The 24,290-nt window shown below is 39.5% G+C and overlaps 1 protein-coding gene across 1 annotated transcript in view; it reads left to right on the forward strand.

The window, feature by feature from the left end:
• The window catches only part of LOC307044481 (protocadherin-15-like), a 189,984-nt gene that overhangs the window by 111,112 nt on the left and 54,582 nt on the right, over nt 1–24,290 (forward strand). Inside the window, exons 19-24 of the mRNA XM_079689759.1 lie at nt 2,126–2,219; nt 8,203–8,331; nt 15,458–15,763; nt 16,924–17,154; nt 19,549–19,665; nt 23,272–23,412. Of these exons, the coding sequence (XP_079545885.1) occupies nt 2,126–2,219; nt 8,203–8,331; nt 15,458–15,763; nt 16,924–17,154; nt 19,549–19,665; nt 23,272–23,412 (1,018 nt within the window). The remainder of the gene's footprint in view (nt 1–2,125; nt 2,220–8,202; nt 8,332–15,457; nt 15,764–16,923; nt 17,155–19,548; nt 19,666–23,271; nt 23,413–24,290) is intronic.

The following is a 24,290-nucleotide window of genomic DNA, read 5'->3' on the forward strand; positions in this document are numbered from 1 at the left end:
TGGTCGTGCTTTTTACAGTACTACGGCTTCCACAGATGACAATTTTTTATGGATTTTTTGTCAAAGCACTTCAGATATTCATTGCTATCGGGATGTTAAGAGCGTTCCATGGAATATAACAAAAAGTGTATCTCGAGCCGGTTTCTCAAACTTACCTACCCCACCTGTAAGGAATCTTTATCAATATTGTTTGATTAGGATTTGTGTTTATATTACTACATGGTGATAACTTATTTTGTTCCCATATGAATTTGAGTTGCAGCCTCAAAGTTCCAGCATTAGTTGGCTTTAATCAAAAGATCTATTTCTTTATTGTGGATCAAAGCCTTTCTTAGCCAACCCTGTTTTGGAGCATCTCAAAGTCGCAGAAACGTCACCAGGAGGCCAAGCCAACTTTGATACTTAAGCCTTTTCAGTGTTTAAGTATCCTGTTGGCAGGCTGCAGTCTGGCTGATGTGGAATTGAAACTGAAATCAAAAAAGGGCTCATATGAAAGACCTGTGAAACACTGCACTCAGTTCTCATTACATTGACACAAAACAAGATTTTTGAAAATGATATAATTGGAGTGTAATAAGAGTATAATTGTCTCTAATGTCCCAATCTTATTTTAAGTGATTGTTAGCATATCAAAGTTGTTGTATCAGAGGTGAAAACATTGATGCCACCTTGCAGTCCTGTACACCAAGCCCAATCTACCATTCAGAGACACGATCCGAGCAGAATGAAAGACTGACTAAGTGTGACTCAGATGCATAGCGTCTAACCTGCACCATTGTCGCTCTGTACAATGGTGTTAACAGCACCCTGTCAGTCTGACAACATCTTTTCATTTGTGCTGGCTGGGGAGAAGAGGCAGGACGCTATCTCCCTTGATCAGTGAACCTCTCAGACCCAGCTGCTCAAGTGTGGCTCTGCACTCCAGCTGCAGTGAGGAACAAACTCCCCAGGCTGCCTTGGTGGCATTAATCAATCTTATCTCTGTCATCATGAGCATCAAGATCATCATCATTATCACCGTAATTATGACAATTATCACTGTATATCTTCATTATCTTATTCACATCACTTTCCTTTACTTTAAGCTTCATTGAGCACAGAGTGGCCTATTTTTTACTCTTTTGCTTATGTATAAATAAACATGAGCACAGCGGCCAGTGAAGGATGCTGTGCTGCATTTTAAAGTGTTGTTAGAAAGCTGTGTTTGCCCTTTTGAACCGCCCATCAGGTGTATTCGATTGAAAGCAACGTGTCCACCGAAACTAGGGGGCAAGTGCATTGAAAAATAGACAATGTAAATGGGGGCTTCTGTAATGGTGCTTGTCAGATTTTAAAAATGAGGCTCTATTGTTGGATGGTTATGGACCGCAGAGCCAGGGAAGAAGCAGCATTGTGGTTCTGCCTGGACTGTTTGGCCCAAAGGAGCTTTAAATTAGAAATTTGAAGGAGCAAGGGGACAGCAGGGAATTGCAGCAGGCATTAATCTAGCGGTGCGTTTAGATGCATTCGTCTTCCCTTCCATTTGCGGTTTTGGCAGAGCCTCTCTTGAGTGTGGTAGTGGAATTATTTTGTGCACGCTGTGTTTTGAGCATGCACTTGCGCTCACGTGTGTCTTGTGTGTCTGTGTGTGAAAACAAAGATAATTCAGCGTCCTGCTTTGGAACGCATCCACACTGTGGAATGCCAAATTATACCTTTTGAACGAGCAGGAGGGCCGCTGTGTCTGCTGCAGTCATTTAAAAAAGAAAACATGAATCTTTCTGTCTGTAGTCCATGTGCTTAGGGAGCAAGAGGCAGGCTACAGAGAGAGAAAGACAGAGTGGGAGCATTTAAAAGCCCACCTGCTCTTTGCCTAAAAATCATCCTCCTCTATCAGCAACCATATTTTGCACATCCATCTTATCTGGAAGTAAATAAAGTCTGAAGTGTAGCCCTCTCCCTCACACTCTGTTGCATCAGCGATCAAGTATTCAAACATTGCTAGGGAAAGAAATCCCTTTAAATGAATGCTCTTTCTTCATATGACTCAAACAAGATATGTAAGGACTTAAATACACAATGTCCTGTATTGTGTTTGTTTGTGTGTAATAGTGATATGTGTTTCTTCTCTGACCCTTCTCTATAGGATTGGCCTTCTGCTTCTGAGAGACCCTCTGGACAGAGAGACCACAGATCAGTACCGTCTGATTGTCACAGCCTCCGACGGCAACCCTGGAGGGGTGAGGCATAAATCTCTTTATTAAACTATTCATCTGATTCCTCAGGGCCTAAGATCCTCATACATTTTGAACACTTTGAACTCAAATGAAATCTTCTCATATGGGCTTGTTAACTGAAAAATGTGGCTCGCTTAACCAAAGTCTTTCATTGTGTTGGAACACAAAGTGGTTATTTAATTATTTTTGGGACACAAATTCATGAAATCTGCGGTATCATAAGGTGAACAACTTCTGTGGAGAACCACTTCTGTGTGCCAAACCAATTTGACACAATATTAATGATACAGTCGACCATGAAATCCTGATCTCTCGCTTGGGGAAGTGGGTGGGCATTGAGGGGAAAGCCCTGGAATGGTTCAGGTCATATCTGAAGCATCGCATTCCACTGCTATGCTGATGTGATGATAGCCAGATTTATGTCCCACTAACAAAGAAGGAGGGTTACTCAATTAGCCCACTGCTAAAGTGTCTAGACTCTAGAGTCTTGAGGACACAAAGGCCTGGATGGCGTGCAACTTCCTAAAACTGAATGAAGGAAAAACAGAAGTAATGTTTTTTGGTAGCACCACTGGCACCACTTCTGTAGACCTGGGTTCCTCAGCTCAGTACACCAAGCCCGCATTACGAACCTTGGCATTAAAATGGACCGTGAACTAAAACTTGAGTCAGATAAAATCTGTGGTAAAAACAAGCTTTTATCACCTGAGGCAGCTAGCCAAAATAAACCTTTTCTCTCCAGACAGCAGTTTGAGACAGTAATCCACGCCTTTGTCACCACTCGGCTGGATTACTGTAACTCTCTCTAGATGGTCAGTGGGTCCTCCCTTGCTCGTCTGCAGCTGGTGCAAAATGCTGCAGCAAGGCTTTTAACTGGCACATGGAAATATGACCACATTTCTCCCATTTTGGCTTCGCTCCACTGGCTGCCAATACATTTTAGGATTCATTTCAAAGTCCTTTTGTTTACTTTTAAATCCCTAAATGGCATGACCCCACCATATCTTTCTGAGCTGCTACACCCTTACACGCCCAACCGCCCTCTCAGGTCAGCGGATCAACTGCTCCTGAATGTGCCCAGAACCAAGTCACAGCTCAGAGGGGGCCGTTGCTTCTCTGTAGCGGCTCCCACACTGTGGAACGATCTGCCCCTGCACATCAGACAGGCTGCCACACTGCCTGCTTTTAAATCGCTTCTTAAAACCCACCTCTTCTCCTTAGCGTATTAACATATTTTAGAGCATTGCTTTTATTGCTTTTAAATTGTCTATTGTTTTTACTTATACTTGTTTTATGGTGTGTGAGCTGAGCTGTGTTACTTTTTGTATGTTTTGTTTATTTGCCTGTACAGCACTTTGGTCTGGAGGTTTAAAGTGCTATATATAATTGTATTGTATGAAGGCTGCCTGCTTATTTAAGTCCACATGGAAATGATAATGTGTTATTTTCCCTAAGTGGGATTTATTTATTCATTGATACAAAAAAATTAAAGCGAATAATAGATGAAAAACATGGGAAAAGTAGACATTATTAAGAAAATTTCATGGATTTGTGAAAAGCCATAAAATAAATCCTTATTGTAGCTTATCGTGCTAATATAATATAAGATACTACTTATTCATACTTTTTCTAATACATATTAGGCTAAGTGGATAGGCAGAGTTGACTGAAGTGGATCAAGAGTAAAAGCAGATGCAATGCAGGTACCGTACAGTATATAGCTGCAAAGTAGGGGTAAGAAGCACCAGTATCTCTATCAATCTTGCGATGGCAAACAGTGGCTATCCCACATGCAAAGATTGTTCTTAAAGAAGTGCAGCGATTATATATTGCACTTCTAAAAAAGGTATGGTCAAATTTAAAGCAAAAAAAGGCAATATTCCCAGAGCTTTAGTTCCCACTCCTAATATGGGTCAAGCTCCAAAAAATCCCTTTGTTATCCTCACAGTTATATCTCTTTTACAGCTACAGAAGGGATATTTTCATCCGAGTAGTATTTCCATCAATAGTAACCGATCTCCAATTGAAACATTTGAATCCACTTCCCATTCACTTCAGGAGCAGTTGTGAGTTTTGCGTGTTTACACTCACTGAGCTGTCTCTGTTACTCAGCCTAGAGAAACAGCAGACACTATAACTGAAAGTGAATGCTTGCGTCTCCGTCTCCCACCGAGAGCAGATAATCATATAAACCGTCTTAATTTAATTAGACTTAACCTCAGTTGGCTCAGTTTTCACAGCTGTCTCGTCTCCATGCAGAGGTGAAATGTGGTTTCCTTTTAAGATGCTGTGTGTGATAGGTAATGAACATTAGCTGATGAGCTGTCACTGGAGCAATCTTGATTGCCACCCTCTCACCTGTGCACACATAAACACTCAGAAGTACAGCTCCTTGTCATCTGTTGGCAACATACGTTAGTCGGTCAAGTGGAGCTGTAAAAAGAGCATATGCGCTCCCAGTATTTCTGACTGTCCCAGAACTTTAGGAGTGCAAAATGACACAGCTAGAGAGGGTGGGCTATGAGAGATGGACAGTGACAATGTCAGAGAGCAAATAAAAGAAAGAGACTCTAAGATGGGGCTTTGCTTCACAGAATGAGGTAACCACAAGTCGCTGCACTTTGTCCTAATATTGATGGACAGATTGTACAAGCTGACACCCTTTACCTGTGCGAAATGTGTCGTCCGCAGAGTGAATTACTGGCTGCCTGTGGGCTAAATGTCAAAGGCAGGACTGTCACAACAGGAAGGAAGTCGGACGACTGAGAGGGTGAAGGGGTTGCGGGAGGGTGAGGGTGAGGAATTCATTCAGTGAGACGAAGTGCTGCCAGAAAGGTCTAGCGACAGGGAAACGATCAAAATAAGCACAGGAGGAGGGCGCAGAGAGGAGAGAGTGACAGAGAAAAGGAGAAGAAGTCCAGGGATTTGGATGTGTAATTAGCACTGAACTTTAGTATCCATGGGAACCTGACCCAAGGAGATGGGCAAGCTGTCTTCCCCCCTGACGTGACACATGCACACACATTTCATAATACTTAGAATAATACTAGAAATAATCATTCAAGGTTCAACACTGGCTGAACAACATTTGCTTACAGTTAAATGAAAAAAAAACAGTATGCATGATGTTCAGTAAACGACCAGTCAAAATTGAAGGATCCAATGTGTTTTTGAACGGAGCAGATATAGAACAAGTCCCCACTTTAAGTATTTTGGAGTCATAATGGACTCAAACTTGACTTTTAAGAAACATATTAAGAAAGTATCCAATACCATTCAATTCAACTTGCAACATTTTAAACAAATTAGACCTTTCTTAACTGTCAATGCTGCAAAGTCATATCTCCACTGTATGACTCTATCCCACATTGAATACTGTTTGACAAACTGGTCGTTTGCTTGCGCCACACACCTGAAACCCATAGAACAGCTGTACAAGAGAGCTATCAAGGTGTTTGACAGAAAGCCAAATTCATACCACCACTGTACCATCCTTGAAAAACACAATTTCTTGAGTTTTGAAAATGTTAAGTCTTTTAAAAGTATGTGTTTATTAAATAAATGTTTACAAATGTCATGTTCTTATATGTTGTATGTCAGGGGCTACGGATGGAAATTAGCTCAAAGCTCAAATCCGGCATATTTACACTTGAAGCATTATTTGTCTAAAGTGTTCATTAATGTGCATTGTCCCTATTCAAATAAACGATTAAATGAAAAATGTGTGTACAAAAATATAGCGCAATATGACAGAATATACCGCTTTAGGGTCAAATGTGTCGACCAGTAGAGGATTGCTAATACAATTTCAACAGCTGTAGCTACTCTTGTGGGATCTTGTGATGTTGCAAATCCAGTTGGTAAAGTATGTTGGCAAACATGGAGGAGAAAAGTGAAGTTGTAAATATAGTAGGAGAAAGAGGAATATTTCAAATTGTGCATTCTCAACAGTGTGAGCTGTAATCATAACCACCAAGCAGACTCAGATCCCAAAAGGGATGCTGGATAAAGGAGTTGTTCTTGCCCTTAGAGGAGGATCTACATAAAAACATGATTATATCAGTCCTTGCAACATGACTTCTTGTCAGGGTTGTAACTAAAAGGGAAAAGCACCTTCAGCCACCTCTGGATGTTTCAGACAGCAAGGACAGAAGGCATGACAGAGCTCTAACTATTTTATGTTAAATAAATAATAAGAACTCATTAATCACACTCCTGGTTAGAGAGGGAAAGATTTTTGCCTTTGATAAGAACACCCACGCCAGAATGGAGAAGCTAATTGGCTTCAGGTCTTCTGTGAAATTTGAAATAAGTAGATACCATCAGTCACTGATGAAGAGAAGCGTCCAATTGTATCCTGGTTGTGAAAGGGAGACAAGTGGCATGATGTGTGATGGTTTTCAGCATGGATTGCTATCTGAAGACACTCATGAAAGGAATGATTATATGTCTCAGAAGCTAGTACAAAGAAAACAACAATGATGGAGGAATTCCCAACAGAGAGTGAGATGAAGGTGACATTAACTAGGTCATCTCCTTTGTGGCATTGCTGCGATGAGTGTCTCATCTGCCAGGGCAACTTCAAACTGCTGCATTATGGGACGTTTTTCAAGGGCCAACCCGCCAATCCTCCCGCCCCCAAAGGAGACCACTTATGCCATTATTTGCACAGAGCTTTGTCCCAGTGCACAGAGAGTTTATAGATAACACATATTTAGCCATTATTCTATGCTGATTTATAGGAGTGTGTGTGTGTGTGTGTGTGTGTGTGTGTGTGTGTGTGTGTGTGTGTGTGTGTGTGTGTGTGTGTGTGTGTGTGTGTGTGTGTGTGTGTGTGTGTGTGTGTGTGTGTGTGTGTGTGTGTGTGTGTGTGTGTGTGTGTGTGTGTGTGTGTGTGTGTGTGTGTGTGTGTGTGTGTGTGTGTGTGTGTGTGTGTGTGTGTGTGTGTGTGTGTGTGTGTGTGTGTGTGTCATGGTTTGAAGGTGAACCACATTACATTGCATCACGTTGGCCTTCCAAACGAATGAACACCTCAAATGACGCTTGAGGGATTTTGCTTTGAGATAAAACAAACATGATGCAAACACACGCAGATATATCATTTTAAATAGTGTGAACATGAGTCAAATGTTGTCTACAACTTAGACGTACTAGAAAACCATAAAAAGTTCCAGTGTTGAAATAAATGTGTTTTGATCGGGAATCATTACCCATGGCGTGATGTGTCCTGACAAAAATGTAAAATCAGAAAGGGAGTAGGGTTGATCTGATTTCATGTTTTTATCCCATATACTTGGCCCAGCCAATTCTGCAACACTGTGATCTTAATAATTAAATACATCTGCCAAGAGTGCAGAAGGTCAATACACCCTGAAGTAATACGTAATGTTTTCTGTAAAAAAATCTTTAGTGTGGGTGCTTGATATCATTGACAAAATTGAAGTGTGTGTAGGCGTATCCCTCCACACAGTTAATAGTTTTGTGATAGGGGTTGTGACACTGTCTATGTGGATGCAAGTCATTTGACATTCATTTTAATTCTAAGTATTAACAAGACAGAGTCATTTAGCAGCTCTGTGAGGTTGTTTGGGATGGGTTAAGTATCGTACAAATTTACATTTTCATTATCAATTTCTTTACAGATCCACAACTCCAAATGGTTCTGCTGTTTATGTAAGGAATTATTTATGAGGGTAATAGTGCGGAGAGCTTTATGGAAATAATCATAGCCCACCACCTCTGATCTTCGATATCCAGAAAAGAGTACACTTCTTTACTCAGATATCAATACTTCCTAACTTCCTAACTGAAATTATAATGTGTTTATCATTAATTCACCTGGATGTTTAAGGACTTTTTTATTCATAGTCCTTTCTATACAGACTGTGTCTTTAAATGCCAGTTATTTCCTGATCAGGATGTCGTCTAAAAGCAGTAACACTGAATAACACTGTATTTCATTGTGCTCTGTATTTATTCTCTTTAGACATCCACTGCCACTGTGAACATTGTCGTCACTGATGTCAACGATAATGACCCGGAGTTTGACCCGACAATAACCACTAATTTTACTGTTCAAGAAGAGGAGGCCAATTTGTTTGTCGGACAAGTCAGGGTATGTGTGATGTCTTGTTTTTTATAATGTTAATGAGCTGCTTCGCCAACCTAGGTCCACTTATCCCTCTTTGGTAGCCATCCATCGAACGTTAACATAGTTATTTCCACTGTTTCATCTCTACATGTCCTTTGTGATAATGTGTAACAACTGGGTCTCAGTTCACATATTTCCTGACATTTTACAAAATGGTCAGATGTGAGCTGCATCCCTGTTGACCTGCTTGTTTCAGCACCACTGAGCAGCCAGACTTTTCTAATTACGGTTGTAGATTAATTAGCCTGATGTTTGCCAGTGGATTAATTATGGAATAATAACAGGAGATATTATCTGCATATACAGTACAGTTCATGCTTACAAAGTATCATAAAGGCAAATAGATCCTGTACCCAAATCCCCACATTTCCTCGCATATTACTGTTTTGAAACCTAGTTTTGTAAAGCAATACAGTTCAGAGTAACATTTCAAAACCGTGGACCAGTATCTATCAGAGGGATTTATATGGCTTGGTTGAGGGAAGTAACAAAATCAGTCTGTGTCTAAAAAGAGTTTGAAGCTTTTTGCAGAAATTGCTTTTTGATCCAGGTCCACAAAATCAGAAAATAAAATGGAATAATGATGGTCCCAGTGAGATGAATATATTTAGTTTGATAATGACTTGCCCATGCTAATGAGCATGAGCAGTACATTGAGTATATCAAGTAAGTCAGTTGCACTGTTTTACATATCAATGAGTCTCAGACAAGATAATGGCTGCCTACGTACGAGTTAGGATTTAATTCTAACATCTGTGTCTGTATTTCTATATAGGCGGTGATATTTCCAAAATATCTCCATGTTCAGTATATCTGGCTTCAAATGTTTACCAATCAAAAAGTTTAAATATTTTTGTCATCACTTCAGAAAATCATATTTTGCTTCTGTGCTATGACAATTCCTTATCCTTATAATTGCTAATGCAAACAAAACATTTGCCATAATGTAAACAGACACTGTCATAATAGTCTCATTTTACAGGATATATTCAACATGAGGCATCCCATTACATTTTTCAGTAGGTAATCAAATAGACTACCAGAAAATGTTTTGAGTTTATGAACTGTGAATTTAGACAAAAGGACATGTGAATGAAGCTTGGTGTTTGAATGGGGTTAAGCTTTCCTCACAAACGCAGCCAGCAGCTGGATTAGGACTTACCCACCGTCTCCGTCTCTCTGTCCTGCCTCGGAAGGTTTTCTCAGCTGGTTCCTTGCCAACTTGAACCAAGGATGTGATTTTCTGACTGAAAGAAAAGTACATTAAAGTACTTAGTTCAACACAATTGTGCTCTCCATGCACATCTAGCGGCTGCAGCTTAGCCTGTTGTTGCTGATCGAGGAATTTTTTTTTGATGCAACATTTTTTCATAAAATCTCAGGTAATTAGCACAATGTAATTTTTATGATCCGACATTTGAGAAGAACATGTGACAATACCAATAGTTGGATATGTTGGACAATGTTCCTAAAGGTTGACTTTGCAAACCTCCTATATGAAAAGTTGTAGCTACGCAGATGACACCTGATTCAAAAGACAGTACACACATAGATGTATTAGGTCATTAAACAGATGTTTCAGTTACAGAAGGGAAAATCAAAGATATTATTTCTATATAAATAATAAAATATAGAATATATTCTTATATAAATAAAGACCCAACACTATGTTAGAAATGTTTGTTTAAGAAATCAATCATTGCAGTAACCCTTAGTCCTTTTGCTTACAACATGCTAGAACAAGAGGTTACACTTCCTGTTTCATGCCTTCATCTCATTCTGAATGGGCTGCTGCTGTCGTCTGTTATCTGCTCTTTCAACCATTCAACTGCTGCTGAAGTTCTTACGAGAGTCAGGAGAACTGAGCACATTATACTTACTCTTAAATCTTTATTCTGGCTTCCAGTTCGCCATAAAATATTACAAAGCTACTTTTATTTTACAAACCACTTTATGACTTGTTTCATAAATACGTTTTTGATATGCTTAAAGAATATAAATCCCGTATGTCCTCTCAACCTTTATCTTACAGTGTCAGAAATGTATGTGGTGCAGCAATTTTTAGCTTCTATCTTGCAAAACTACTGATATTTTTATATACCAAACTTTAGCCACTTTCAAATCTATCTAAGAACTTTCTGTCCTCTTTCCCCTGATTAACGTATTACCACATTGAAACTATTCTATAACTACACAATTCCTTTTTTCATAACACATTTCTATTCCATTTATTCAGTTTTAAGTTGTTATCCTTTTATCTTGTCCAATTTCATTGACTTTGTTATTTTAATGAATTCGATGTCTTTTGTGAAGGCCAAGTTTTGAGAGGCGATAGAAAAGGGTACTTTAATAATAAATAATACACATTAAACTTTATATCTCATAACAAGTGAACATGTATAATACACTCACACCAAACAAGCAACAATGCAATTTAATTGACAACCTACTATTGTGTTTCTTGTGTCTTGTATGAGATCTGCTCATAACACATTGTTTGAGACCATACCCTTCAGAGGGAGGCTTCTAAATAGGATAACACAATAGTTGGTGTTGTTCTCTAAGATTGTATTAGATGCATGCAAGCTGTCTGGAGACAAATCACAATATAACTCTGGGCTCTAAATGTATTAAATAAACCCATTTGTAGCATTTATATTCAAATTGCCAATAACTGTTTGCAATGTAAAATAAAATGCCCCTTTGTGACTTGTTTGCATTTTTCTTATCTCTCAGTTTAGCCCCATTAAGGCATCCTAGAGTTTCTCAGGCCATTAATGATACAACACAGCAGTGTAGTGGGAAAAACTAAAGGTCTTCTTTTATTAAACAGACTCTGACGTCTCGGGTTGCAACAAATAAGGAGGAGCAATTATTGAATATTAGATATGTCGAGTTCATTGGGGGGGGACACAACTCCATGTACCAATGGATTAAATGGGAAAAACAAAAAGCATCATCGCTAAATGTATACAACTTAATTGTTCATCTCTCATCCCCCTAGTCCAGGCCCTTATCTCTTTCCACGGGTCGGAATAATGTCTTTTTATATGGAGATTTGTTTAGGAGCTTTTTCTTCACAGTATTATTAAACAGATGTTGTCAGATCAGTGGCTTACAGTTGTTTTTAGATGACAAACTAAGTAAGGGGTCAAGTGACAAATGCAGGAAGGGATAAGAGACTGACTGATTGAACTATGATGGTATTGGGTGATTGAATTATTTCCCCCTTAAATGTGACTGTTTCTTTTATAATCAGTTTTTTCTTTTTTTCTTTAGCGCCTTGAAATTCCCTGCAGAAAGAGAGTCATGCAGTCAACGTTAAGCCTTCGGGCAAATGCATAACGCTATAAAGTAGCTTAATGCTAGCCCTAAAGCATCTTGGATCATCGTTAGAGTAACTGGAACTTGTTCGCACCTGTTCTTATTTTACCAACACAGACGATTTACTAGGATATTGCAATTGACAGATTTTCTGTAGTGATTTGTTCTGTGGATGACAAATCCTGCAAAATACAAGCCCACATTGTTTGCTCACAGCAGGGAGCCATAATCTAAGCATGCAGATGACCAGGGGACAAACCAATTAGTATTCTAGTCAGACACATAATGGAAGCATGTTGTTGAGTTGTTGCTGATTGGAGAGGCTGTTGAACATAACGTAATTTATTTTTCACAAAGCATATTTCTTAGTTAAGTGAGTTTGATGCTTTCATCCTGCTTCTAATTGAATTCATTTGCAGGATTATATATGATGCATTTCCCTTTGTTAGCACAACATTGCAGGTTTTTGTTGAGTGCTAATTTAGTCTTTGATAATTCCCAGGGTTCAGCCAAACATAATTCGCCTACATTCACAGAGGACACTTAAACATTTGTTTTAGGTTTTAGCATCAATCATTCTAAACGTTGAAAATGCTTGTTTTCTAAATGCAACAATTTTTAAAAAAATACACTGGACCCACGCAGGCAGCACACAAAGGAGACAAGTGTTCAGGTATATATTAGAGGACTGCGTGGGCTTGGTTTTTAAAGACTGTAGCCACCTGCTCAAGCTGCTTTTTGTGCTGTAACCACCTGACACGCAGGATAGTCCTCCGCTCCCACAATCGATTTACCGAGCCTGCCCACCAGCTCACAACCTGAAGTCTGTGCCAGTTCCCAGCTCCAAGTTATTGAAAAACTTGATGAAAGACTGCCACACGCTGTTACAGAGTGATGAAGAACATGCTATTTTTTGGTGCCAAAGAATAGAAAAAATGGCCTTGTAATTTAGTGCTAATTAATTTGGTGAGCAATTAAACCAACAGGTCTACAGTCTTAAACAGGGCCTTATAAAAGGAACGCCTGTCTTTGTTAGTGTCAATGAACATCTGCTGCACGTTGCCTGGGACTTGCCCTGCACAGACTTCATTCATACATACAGCACTGTGCCTATTGGAGGCTATGTAAATATGCAGTTTGATTTTATTGACCGTGAATTAATTGGAGAACACCCCTTACAAGGCAGGGAGCACTGAAAGCGTCTTGTTTTTGTTATGTAATCTCCACAGAGACGTAGTGATCCATATGCACATGTTGACATGATATGCTTTTGTCTGCTTTGCAAAGGCATATTGCTGAGGTCCAATTTTAGCCTTGGCTTTCAATATTTGTCAGGCACATCATGTAAAACAAATTGGGGATGGCTTTCTGCAGCCATGTGTGAATGTGTATCCTTCTCCCTCTATCAATGTTTCTCTTTGTTATCTCTCTTTATGCTGCCTTGTCCTCACTTGCACTGAGGTTGATCAAATATTGCCAAAGAAACAGATGAAATGTGGCTTGATTTCCCTTAGTACTTTTTTTATTTTCCACTTCCTCTCTCCGTCTCTCTCAATTACAACAAAGAATTACTACCACACAGGAGACCATTGACTTATGAAAATACACGCACACACACACATGTGTAAACACAGGCATGATAACGAGCCACACAGGGATTACATTTTGTTAAGCAGATAACTTTCTTTTTTTTTGCCAAGCAGGATTGTTACAAAATACCTCAATTTGCCTCTGTAAAGATAAGGTCTCTGAACTTCTCTTTCTTTCAACTGGTACTGTACTCTTATTTTTTGGAATAGAATTGTTAGAAGAATCACAAATGAGCTTTAAAAGGATGGTTTAGCTTTCAAGAATTTCCTTTTGATACAAGGCATCGTTTGCATGAAAATGGGATGTGGCCTTTTGAACTTACAAATGACTTCTAATGAGTCTGTGACAAAGACTCTAATCTCAACATGAATAACAGGAACTAGCACTCAAACGTATAACAGTTGTTTCCACTCGGTTGCAGCAGTCTGGCTTACATGGCTTTCTGCTTGAAGCCCCTTTAAATGTGTGAGGCGTTAACATAAAACAAGGCTCTAATGGATCATATAATGGATCACATTAAGCTCACAACAGCTGTTTGCTTAAAGGGAAATACAGCTGCATTTCAGTTGGACATGTGTTATTACTTTGCATGTGTATTGGTGAATATTTATCACTCTTTGCTATTATTAATGGATGTAAATGGATTATCTGTGTTTCCCACAGTTTCTCCGGTTGGTTTATTGATGACTTTGTTATTGATGTTTCATTTAGCAAGCCCACTACTAAAGATTTGTGGCAGCATACGCAGTCTCTCTGTCCACTGTAAGATAATGGCCATTGCAGCAATAGCCGACTATTATGCCTCCATTTGGTCATCCAGAACATATTTCACGCCATGTCTCTGTTAAGTTTACATTGGCAAAGAACACTTCTCAAACGAGTGCAGATAGGACGGTGAAGTGAATTACAGGCATTGTAGTTCACTAACTTGCTTTGAGAGCTTAGCAGTAATAATTGGTGATTAGTTGAGAACCACATCAGCAAAGAACGCCATTGTGAGATATTAATTATTATGAATAGTCATTATTTGTTCCTGTATTCCTACACCGACTTAAAGGTAGGGCTTCTCGATTATGGCAAAAATCATGATCTCGATTATTTTGGTCAATAATTGATATCACGATTATTAAAAACGATTATCCATTTACTTTGAAAACATCATTTATTGGAGAAAAAAAATGTGAACAGTATGTTTTTAACAGTTGATTACCCTGAACTTTAAGTATAATTCAAATAAAAGACCAATAAAAAAAGTAATTATAATAATACAAAAATAATCGTTTTATTTAGATTACGTTGTTTTCGTAATCGTTGCAAGCCATAATCGTAATTGCAATTTAAAATACGATTAATTGAGCAGCCAAGGTCACCTATTATGTAAAATCCACTTGTTCATGTATTTTATACATAAACATGTGTTAAGAGATTCTGATAGTTTCAGGAAAAAAAATGTGCTCACTTTTTGTCCTGATCCATTTATATAAAAACCTGTCTGAAAATGAGCTGATCAGAGGATGGCCACTTTATGATGTCATAACGATTTTTTGGCTTGTGTAACCATTAGCCAATAACCAACCAAGGTAACACCTGCCCACCTTACACCTGCATCTCCTCCTAGAGCACCATTGTGTTCTTTTTAACCAAATATCTCGCAGAGGGGCGTGGGGACTCCCACGATTCCACTTCGAGCGATAGATTTACTAACAAAGAATTACTAACAAAGCACTTATATACTAATAAAGGACTGGCTTATCTAAAGCCAGTTGAGTAGCACTTGAAATGTTTTGGCTCGATGAAACCTGATGTACTTATATGATTCTGTTTTCTTCAAGTTTGTATCTTCCTGGTCAAATGCACTTATTGTAAGTCGCTTTGGATAAAAGTGTCAGCTAAATGTAATGTAACGTAATGGGAGTGACTCCTTATTTTCATCTAAAGTAACAGACAGAGAATCAGCATTTTTGAAACAGGGCTGAAACAGAGGGGTTTATGGGATGCTACAATGCATGATCTGTTTGGTATTTGGAGCAAAACACTTCAGAGACATGTTTTGAATATATCTGAGACCTATAATATATTGATGAACAACAGTATAACAGGGGATCTTTAACAAACCTGGTGTATTTATTTACATGATATACCTTTTATCAGATAGCTTTCTGATTGTGTTCCTCAGGCCACAGATCCAGATGCAGGGCTTAATGGCCAGGTGCGCTACCGGATTGTGAATCATCCTGATTTGTTCACAATCAGTGCTAATGGCAGCATCTATACAAGAGTGCCTCTCGACCGGGAGCGCAGGAGCCAATTTGACCTGGTGGTAGAAGCTTCAGATGGGGCCGTAGATCCACGGCGGACCACCTTGACCCTCTCAATCACAGTCATGGATATCGATGACAACAGCCCAGTCTTCTCCCTACAAACTTATGTGGTGAACGTACCCGAGAACAGCCCTTTAGGGACTGTGATCCTAAAGCTAAGCGTAAGTACTTTTGAATGTGTTCAAGTTATTGTTGTCTTTCCGTCCTTAAATGTCTTCCTTTATATTATGTGGCATGAGAGCGTTAACTACAGTTGTTGTAACAAGCTTTTAGCATCTTTTAAATTCAAATGAAGGCAATTTAGTTTTGAAATGTCAGATGCTTCCAGACGGAAAGATTTACACTGACAGAAACATAAACAGCCTCATATACACAGCAGAGAGAAAACAATGATTTTCCCCTTTCATGACAGTTCTTTGGGCATTTTAAGACTCAAACAGAATGAGACATGAAGCTAGCTTTCACTCAAGTCGTAACCAGCCTTTTGTAGAGGATAATTTGTCCATCGGTCCTGGCAAACATGACTATAACGTTCCACAACTTTAAAAACACTTTGGAAATGTAGTTTGAAGACACTATGTGCATGCAGATCAAACACAGAGTGGTGGAAGGCAAGTAATTGCTGGTATATTGAAAGTGACATTTTCCCAGAGAGAGATCAAGTGAGGGGGGAGGGTGAGAAGCAGAGGGGTGAGAGTTGAGTGTGAAGGGGGGTAAATGACAGTAGCAATGTGAAACCATTAATCTCCTTGACAACATCATCTCAACTCTTTAACAGACACAGGGGGCAAAACAACTTAAGAGCATGAGAAGAGTGAGAAGAGCCTAAGAAATTGAGGAGTCGATGAGTTTGTTAGCTTGAAAAACGTCTGCTTTTACTTTAATGTATATCCTTTTTCTTTTGTGTGTGGACCAATACATATTGTGTGTATCTCTGTGTGGAATTTGCATCCTCACGACAACATGGCAACTACATGTTCCACCATCTATAACCTGCATCTATTAATCTTCCATTGCTGCAGCCTTTGTGAATTATGTCTACTTTGAGAGTTGAGATTTGATGCGTTGAGGACCAACTTAAGTTCCCCTTGGTGGTTTAATTTAATCGGAACCTATAAATGCTTGATGTACAGTAAGTAACCCCTGCAGCATAAAAATGCAGAATTAAAATATAAACATTAATATTCATTGTCCACAGCCACAGTGCTTATACATGTGTAAGAACATATATTCGGCTCTTCCTCTCTCTTTCCATCTGCTCACATGTCTTCTGTTTTATTTAATGTGTATTAAATGTTTTCCGCACTTGTACTTCTCAAAGGCGGTGGACTCGGACCTCTTCTCCAATGTCACGTATCGGATCAAGACTGAATCTGCCAGGCAGCTGTTTTCTCTAAACCCAGTCACGGGGGAGTTAGCTGTGCTGCAGACACTGGACTTTGAGGACCTGGCAGCTATGGGCATGGGGGCCTCGCACACCTTCCAGGTGGAAGCTGTCGACCAAGAAGGGCTCATGCCTCCTGGGCAGGCCACAGTCACGGTCCGCATCACGGTAAGAGCCCTTGGATGGTCCGTCCAGCAGAACCTCTCTCTGATCTATTCTCCTACCATTTTTCCTCTCTGTCCCTCAGGAGACAGCTCTGGCACTGAATATGTGGTGACTCATCAGCAGAGTTCATCAGGACAAAGAGAACTTGATGGATAGCTGTTTCTGCCTTGAACACAGTGCTTATTTCAGATCTCAATGAGCCATTAGCTTTGTGACAGCAATTATGTTTTTCAGGAGCTTGTATTCCCTTTACAACCTTTCAAGAGATTAACACAGCTGAATCCCAACGAGAGGATTAGACGCCTTATGTTGTGGTACTATTATGTGTGCGTGTTTGTGTGTGTTAACAGGCCCGTGTTTTTAGTCTGTGAGCTATTCTGCGCTTCTAAATGTTTGCATACACATTCATCTCTGCTCCAGAAATTCACTCAAGCCCTAGTGGACTCAACTTCTGCATAATAAAGCTCTCTTTATTACCCTGAGTGGAAAAGAGCATTTGAGCTTTTTCAAGCAGGCTCGCCACATGGCCTGCAAACCCACTAGAGTGAGTTTGTCCTCTGGTAAGGACAAGCTTTGTTGCAGTGTTCGTGCCCTCACCAAAGAACTGTTGATAGGATAAGGCATTGCACAGCCGCTGATATCAATCCAATGTCTGCTATTTTAAATTGCAGACATGAATTACAATGAGCGTAATGGATTCACGCAGGCTTCTCGGGGACCGGGAGTTGGAGCTGATTCCACTGATTCCCTTTCCTTCCTCATACAACACCTCTAGAGGGTTATTTGAAGTTGTTTGTGTTTGATTTCTCCTTGTGTTATCTTGTTGTCGTCCCTTTTGTCGGATGCCTTACAATGATGGACTGAGTTTCCTGCGAGTCTTCTTTTTTTTCCCTGAATGACCCTCTGGGAAACTTTTCTTCTATATTTGTACTGTGGAAGTGTAAGACAGGCACCTTTTATTTGTAGGTCTAGGTGTGTGTCTGTTTTTGTGGAAAGATGCTGTATGTGGCACAGGTATATGCTTCAAGCAAACCCAAGTGTGTGCATGTGTCCTGTTAACAAGTGGAGCACGAGGATCGGGCTTTGTTGTTCAAAGTAGGTGCCGAATCATAGATTTTCCGCTGGGAAACGCTGAACCTGTGTTCAGATCAAAGTGAGGCTGCCCTCCAACACTGAGTTTAGAGAACACATACTGTTGCCCATGGTTCAGTCAAAACTATGAAACATTAACAGAAAAGTCAAGAAAAGGGAGGATCAGACTCCCGATGTTATACTACAGAGATAACCTATTCCTGAGAGATAGGTGAATGGCTTCCTGAGTTTTTATTCTCACAAAGAAAGGGGTTGCTCCGTTAACACGAATGCATTTCCCTGCAGGCCAATACAATGGTAGAGCTCTGGTGTGCATTATTTACTGGGAGAGGTCATTAAAAGCAGTGGTGGTGTGTAGTTCCCATATGTGCTCTGTGTAGCAGCATATTGCTGAATCACAAATATATCACACTTATTACTGAATTACAATAAAACAGTTTCATTGCCTAAAGGGGCAAAAACATATGGAGTAAGAGATCAATATGTCTTCAATTAAACATCAGACTGTAAATTCAAAAGATCAGAAAACCTTGATAATGGTTGTCTTCTCATCAAGCTGTAAATGCACCATAGAGGCCTTAAGATTTAGGCTTATTTTCTTTCTGTTCTTTAAAAAAATCAACATACAATACATATATACTATATGTTGTTGATTACCATTCGGATCCTTAACACAATAACTAGTTTTGTCATGTATCAGTATAGATATACCAAACACAAAAAAACATAAATTAATTATGGATTACTCAATTTCACAGCGGCAGTAAGAGTATGTTTTCACAATTTAATTAGATGTCATTATTTATAACCAATACATTAATATTAGGGGGGGGGGGGGGGGAATACATTTAATGGTTCAATTTTCATATTGTAGCTTTTACTTTTGATCTGCCGGCTACACTTTTCAGATTTTAAGGGCTAATTGTATATCTTCAATTTTGAATATGGATGTATTATTTGTTATCTGTAATTATTCCAGTTAACAGTGTATGTATATGTTTATATGTCATTACATTCAGCTCTGATACACAGTACAGAGCTTGGGGCATGCAGACAGCATCGCGAAAGTAGCCGTAGACTACGGTGATAAATGTATTTGACCCTTTTATTGCCAAATGTGGTCTGTCACGGAAAGCATATCCGTCTCCCTGTTCTCTATAACCTGTTAATCTGCAGTCTGTGGCTGAACAATTTTTTCTCTGCTGACTTAATAATGTCATATAACTTCATGAAACCATGGTAACAAATGTCCCGGAAACGTACCTGATACACTAACATTCATTTAATCTCTTCTTTTTTTTTTAGGACATGAATGACTTCTCCCCCATCTTTACCCAAGACCTTTATACAGGCATGGTGGCACCCAATGCAGAGAAAGGAACGGTCATCACAACTGTTTTTGCTGAGGACCGAGACCCACCAGTGAGTATAAAACACAACATTTGTCTCACTTCACATTTATATTATAAACATGAAAGATACACAACAAACGGATCAGCAAAAGCAAGTCTTAGCAGATGGGGGTGTTTCCATTTCAAAGCACACCGAGCATGTTGACTCAAACTGTGTGCTTAATAAGGGTAATGGAGATAAAAGCCTTCTTTTGTGCATTTTACCTACTCACTACATGTTGTGCACTCAGAACATCAGCCAATGTCAGCCCTACCATTTCACACAATGCATTTTAAAAATGTGTTCAACACTCCGATGCTCTCATTAGAGCTTTTGTAAAGGGGTCTTGTTCAGCGCCATCGCTTGTATGAGTCATCCATCATTTGCCTCAGACAGCATCATGTTTCCTCAGACTGCTTCCCCTCATCTGAGCAGCTTCTCCTGGGACTGGAGCTATGAAGATTTATTTCCCTTTTTTATGGAATCTGCAAACCAAGGAATGAAATGACACAAATGCTTAGAAGATTAATCTTGTGACCTTTCCAGTTTATTACTTCAGGTCTGTCCAGATGTATGTTTAGGATAGCACATGTCCTGAGAGGGTTTCATGTTATTCACCTGAGCTGAACTTCTTTTATTGGCAGTTCCACCCACCTTAATATTGTATTGCTCTTGGTGAGTCAGCGTACTTCTTGCTCCCATCTCCTCTTTGTTTTTGTTTGCACTTGAGATTTCACCAAAACTTTTGTCAATGTTCACTGAGAGAAAAGGGGGAATAAGAAACACCCAGTGACTTTCCTGCCTTGCCCTAATAGCCTCCAGCTCTGAATGTGTTTTTGAGTGGAGCCCTGTATGGCTGGATTTGATGCTTGTTATTAGTGGCCCTCATCCTGATAGGATATCACCAGCGCCGGGTGAGCTTGTGTACTCTCTGCTGCACGTAAACGCTGAGGGATGTTGAGGCCTGTCAGTCCCAGCTGTGGGTGGTAAAACATCTCTAGAGTGCCACAATGACTGCTGTACATCTCACTTCTCCTCTCAGAGGGTGATTCTCCCTCCTCCTGCTTCCCCTCCCCACCCCTTCTCCCCCTCACTGCCTTTGCAACCATGAAATCATTCTTTTTAATGTGAACTTTTCTCCTTATACAGGATTTTTTTTCCCTGAGCAGTTCTCATACAGCAATCTTGTGTAGTAAAAACATATTCAACAGTGCCAAGACCCAAATGATATGTAAGAAATCATTGTGTTACCATGAGCACAGCGGTAGCCAGAGAGACATGGGAGTGACTCTGGGAAGTGGTTTGACAGACAGAGGGATTAGATTTTCTAACAGGAGAGGACTAACCCAGTCTCTTATTGACCTGGATTTGGGAGCTCAAAGCATTTTATTGACAGGACACCTGTCATAGATTCCTTTGGTGGAAAAGGGCTTAGTCTAATGCTTGCTAAATATACACACGATGTTGTACACACACACACACACGCACAAACACATACACAATATTACACTGGCTCCTAAAAACCTGCGCGCTCAAAGAAAGAAAGCGAGAAGGGAAAACACTCTGGTTTATAGTCTTGATGCGACAAACACGGAAAATGCATAATCTGTCTGTTATAATGGTGTACATTACCTCTTCTATTTGTTCCTAAATGTAAAAAAGAGGGCATAATATCTACCCACCCACATCTTGGGAGTAGCGATACTAGCCTCCAAATTAATATCACCCTGAATAAGAAGGTTGATCACCATGGAGACCAATGTTCCATGAAGAAGCTTTTTATACTGTTATTTGTTACTAAAACGTTTTTTTTTTAGCTGCTTAGTCCAGAAAACTTCCTCAGCCTCTGGCGCATACAGTTTTCCGCTCAATGAGGCTGAAACATGGCATTGAGGTCAAGTGGTTGTGAGGTTGCATGAAAGCGCAGATTGCCTGAGCATATGGGGTCACAGATATTCCACACATGTGCATGTTTTCTGTGGCATCGTTTATCACAGCACAGAACTGTGTGAAGATGAGATTCCCCCTATTTCTTCACTGGTTCTCTCAGTAACTTGCAAATCAAATAAATCAGTCGTTTTCAAACAATCCTAATAAAAACAAAGTTATTTGAACGTTTTGTCTCTGCTGCTTCACTCTCTCAGCTCAAGCCTTGCTTTTGCAATGTGTGTCTCTGAAGCGTCACTTCTGCTTCTGAACTTGTTAATTCATGAACTGGCTGTTTTATACTAAAGATAATTGGATTTGTGTTTTAAAAAATATAAGAAAAGCAATTCATGAATAAAAAAGCATTATTGTTGCAATAAGCAAGATTTATTTGATGCAAGTTCTGTATGTCTATATTCTTCGTCACATATCTGCAATGTTAATGAAACAGCCGGGACAATTACTCTGTCACATAAAAGATGAATAATATGTGAGTCGAAAAGGTCTGTAGAGGAGGGCAACATCAGATGTTACTGGAAAAGTGTATCTCAGCACTTTACTCCATCCTGATCCTGGAAAAAAACGTTCCCTTTAGATTTGTACAGTATGCACAGGTTAATATGAGAAACCCCATTTGAAAGGTATTGTGTTATTAGTTAGGGAAGTTATTGTATTAATACAGATTATTTCATGGATTGTTTTTATTTTTTCCTGACCTTTTAAAGCTAATTTAGACATATGGGTTTCAAAAGGCAAACATGCAATACTCGTAGGATGAAAAATAAGTTTACTAAAATGTTCATAATATGGTTAGCACTGAGCAAAAATATTTATAATGTTTTGTGCTGCCATCATTGTGAAGGTCTTCCTTGTATGAGATTCTTTTGTGGGAGATTTCTTTTCATGAATGTTCTTGTCCTGCCATCTTTTCCATTTCATGTTAGAAAACAAGTTGAAGAGCTTTTAGAGATGAGAACCTTTTTCTGAGAGTCCCTTTAGTGAATTCACTTAGATAGTTTTTCAACCTCTTAGAGACACATTTGTGTGAGTAAGCCTCCCCAGGGATCCACTGCCACTACAGGATCTACCTCTCTCTCTAGCCCCAGGTTTTTACCCTCGTCCCTTGGGAGGGAAATCAGTTCAGGCAAAGGCAGCAGAGCTTTTAAAAAGCTTATTAAGAAGCAGACTGGATTTGGGGTCCAAAGGGAGAAAACTGGGAGAAAATGAGATATAGAGATGATTAGTAATCAGGGACCATGATAGATGTTAATCAAAGGGTCGTATTAAAGTCCAGACTCTTGCTAATGAATGTAAAAGTGTGTTACTCTGGAGACTAAAAGGGTGGGTTTAATGGAGAAGTTTTTTATTCAAAATGAAAGTAAAAAAGTCTGAATCAATGAATGGTTTACATTAGACTGTCTGATGAGGAGAGAGGGAAGTGAGAAATTAGGGTTATTTTTCACAGAGTGAAGAGCAACCTTTTCTCATTAAACTACTTCAGCTCTGTTGCATGATGAGGACACAAAATGTAACAGCAATTAAGTTTTATGTCTAAGCAATATCGCTTCGCCCTTGTCAAATTTGTAGAACCGGATAACTCTGACATACCCTCTCATTTTCACCGTTGGATTGTTTTTTTGTGAAAAGTGAAAGGTTGTGTCTGGATGTTTGGATTGATGTGGTTCATGTTCTTCTTTCTCCTTCCTCCAGGGCACTCCGGCAAGTTTTGTCCGCTACAAAGTGGACCTGGACATGTCACCGTACAGCGGGAGCATCTTTGATGTGGAAGAGGAAACTGGAAGGATCATCACTAAGGTCAACCTCAATGAGGAGCCCAGTGTCACCTTTAAGGTCAGTGGCAGTAATTATGGTGTGAATAGTGATGATTAACTCCAAGCTATTACTATTATACTGTTAATTAGTCAAGACACCTAGTCCACTGCTTGTCATTAATGGCTATACTGTCAGGTTTGGCAGTAATGTATCTTCTTTTATTAATTCATTCAACTTTTCTCAAGGATTCCTTGAATGATGTATGTCATTGTATTCAATGATGTTGAGAGGACAATTAAAACATCACGATGGTGGCTCTGACTTGTATAATGTATTATTTGATTAAAAAATATCTTTAAGATACCATTCCACTGCATGTCAGGAATACAATAATCACAGTGTTCTTTTAAACAGCGTAGACACTGGCTGCTTCTCATATTCAGCTCTCTGCCTTGCATGTTGTACTATTTTTATATATACAGTCTATGGGTTTTACTGTGCTATAAGCTGCAGTGACAACCAGCTGTTTTTTTTATTATCAAACAACAGTTTTAGGGTATAATTACTGTCCCAGTGGTATTGCCTTTCTTGTGTAACCAGTAATATTGAGTGTTCCTATCGATCGATCTAAGTCCCTCCACATGTTTTTTCTTTTTTGCTGATTCAAGAAGAAAGGAACATGTCTAGTTGGGAGCAGGTTACACGGGGATATAAGGTCCAAATGTGACACCCTCCCATGTTGTCTTGTTACCACTGTACTTCTGGTTTTATTTCTTAGTTTCTTTACAAATGTGTCTAGCGTCCTCCTGCCTATCTCCCCTTCCTGCCGACCCTCTCCCCCCTGCTTCCCCCGAGGCTCAAGTCTCCACAGTCTATGAATGCAGATCAATACATTCATACTTGCTCTCTGGGAGATTTGCAGGCTGCTTGGCAGATCCTATTTTGCCAGTCTTTCT

The sequence above is a fragment of the Notothenia rossii genome (genome assembly GCF_949606895.1).
Source record: "Notothenia rossii genome assembly, chromosome: 6".
In the NCBI taxonomy this organism is placed as follows: domain Eukaryota; kingdom Metazoa; phylum Chordata; class Actinopteri; order Perciformes; family Nototheniidae; genus Notothenia; species Notothenia rossii.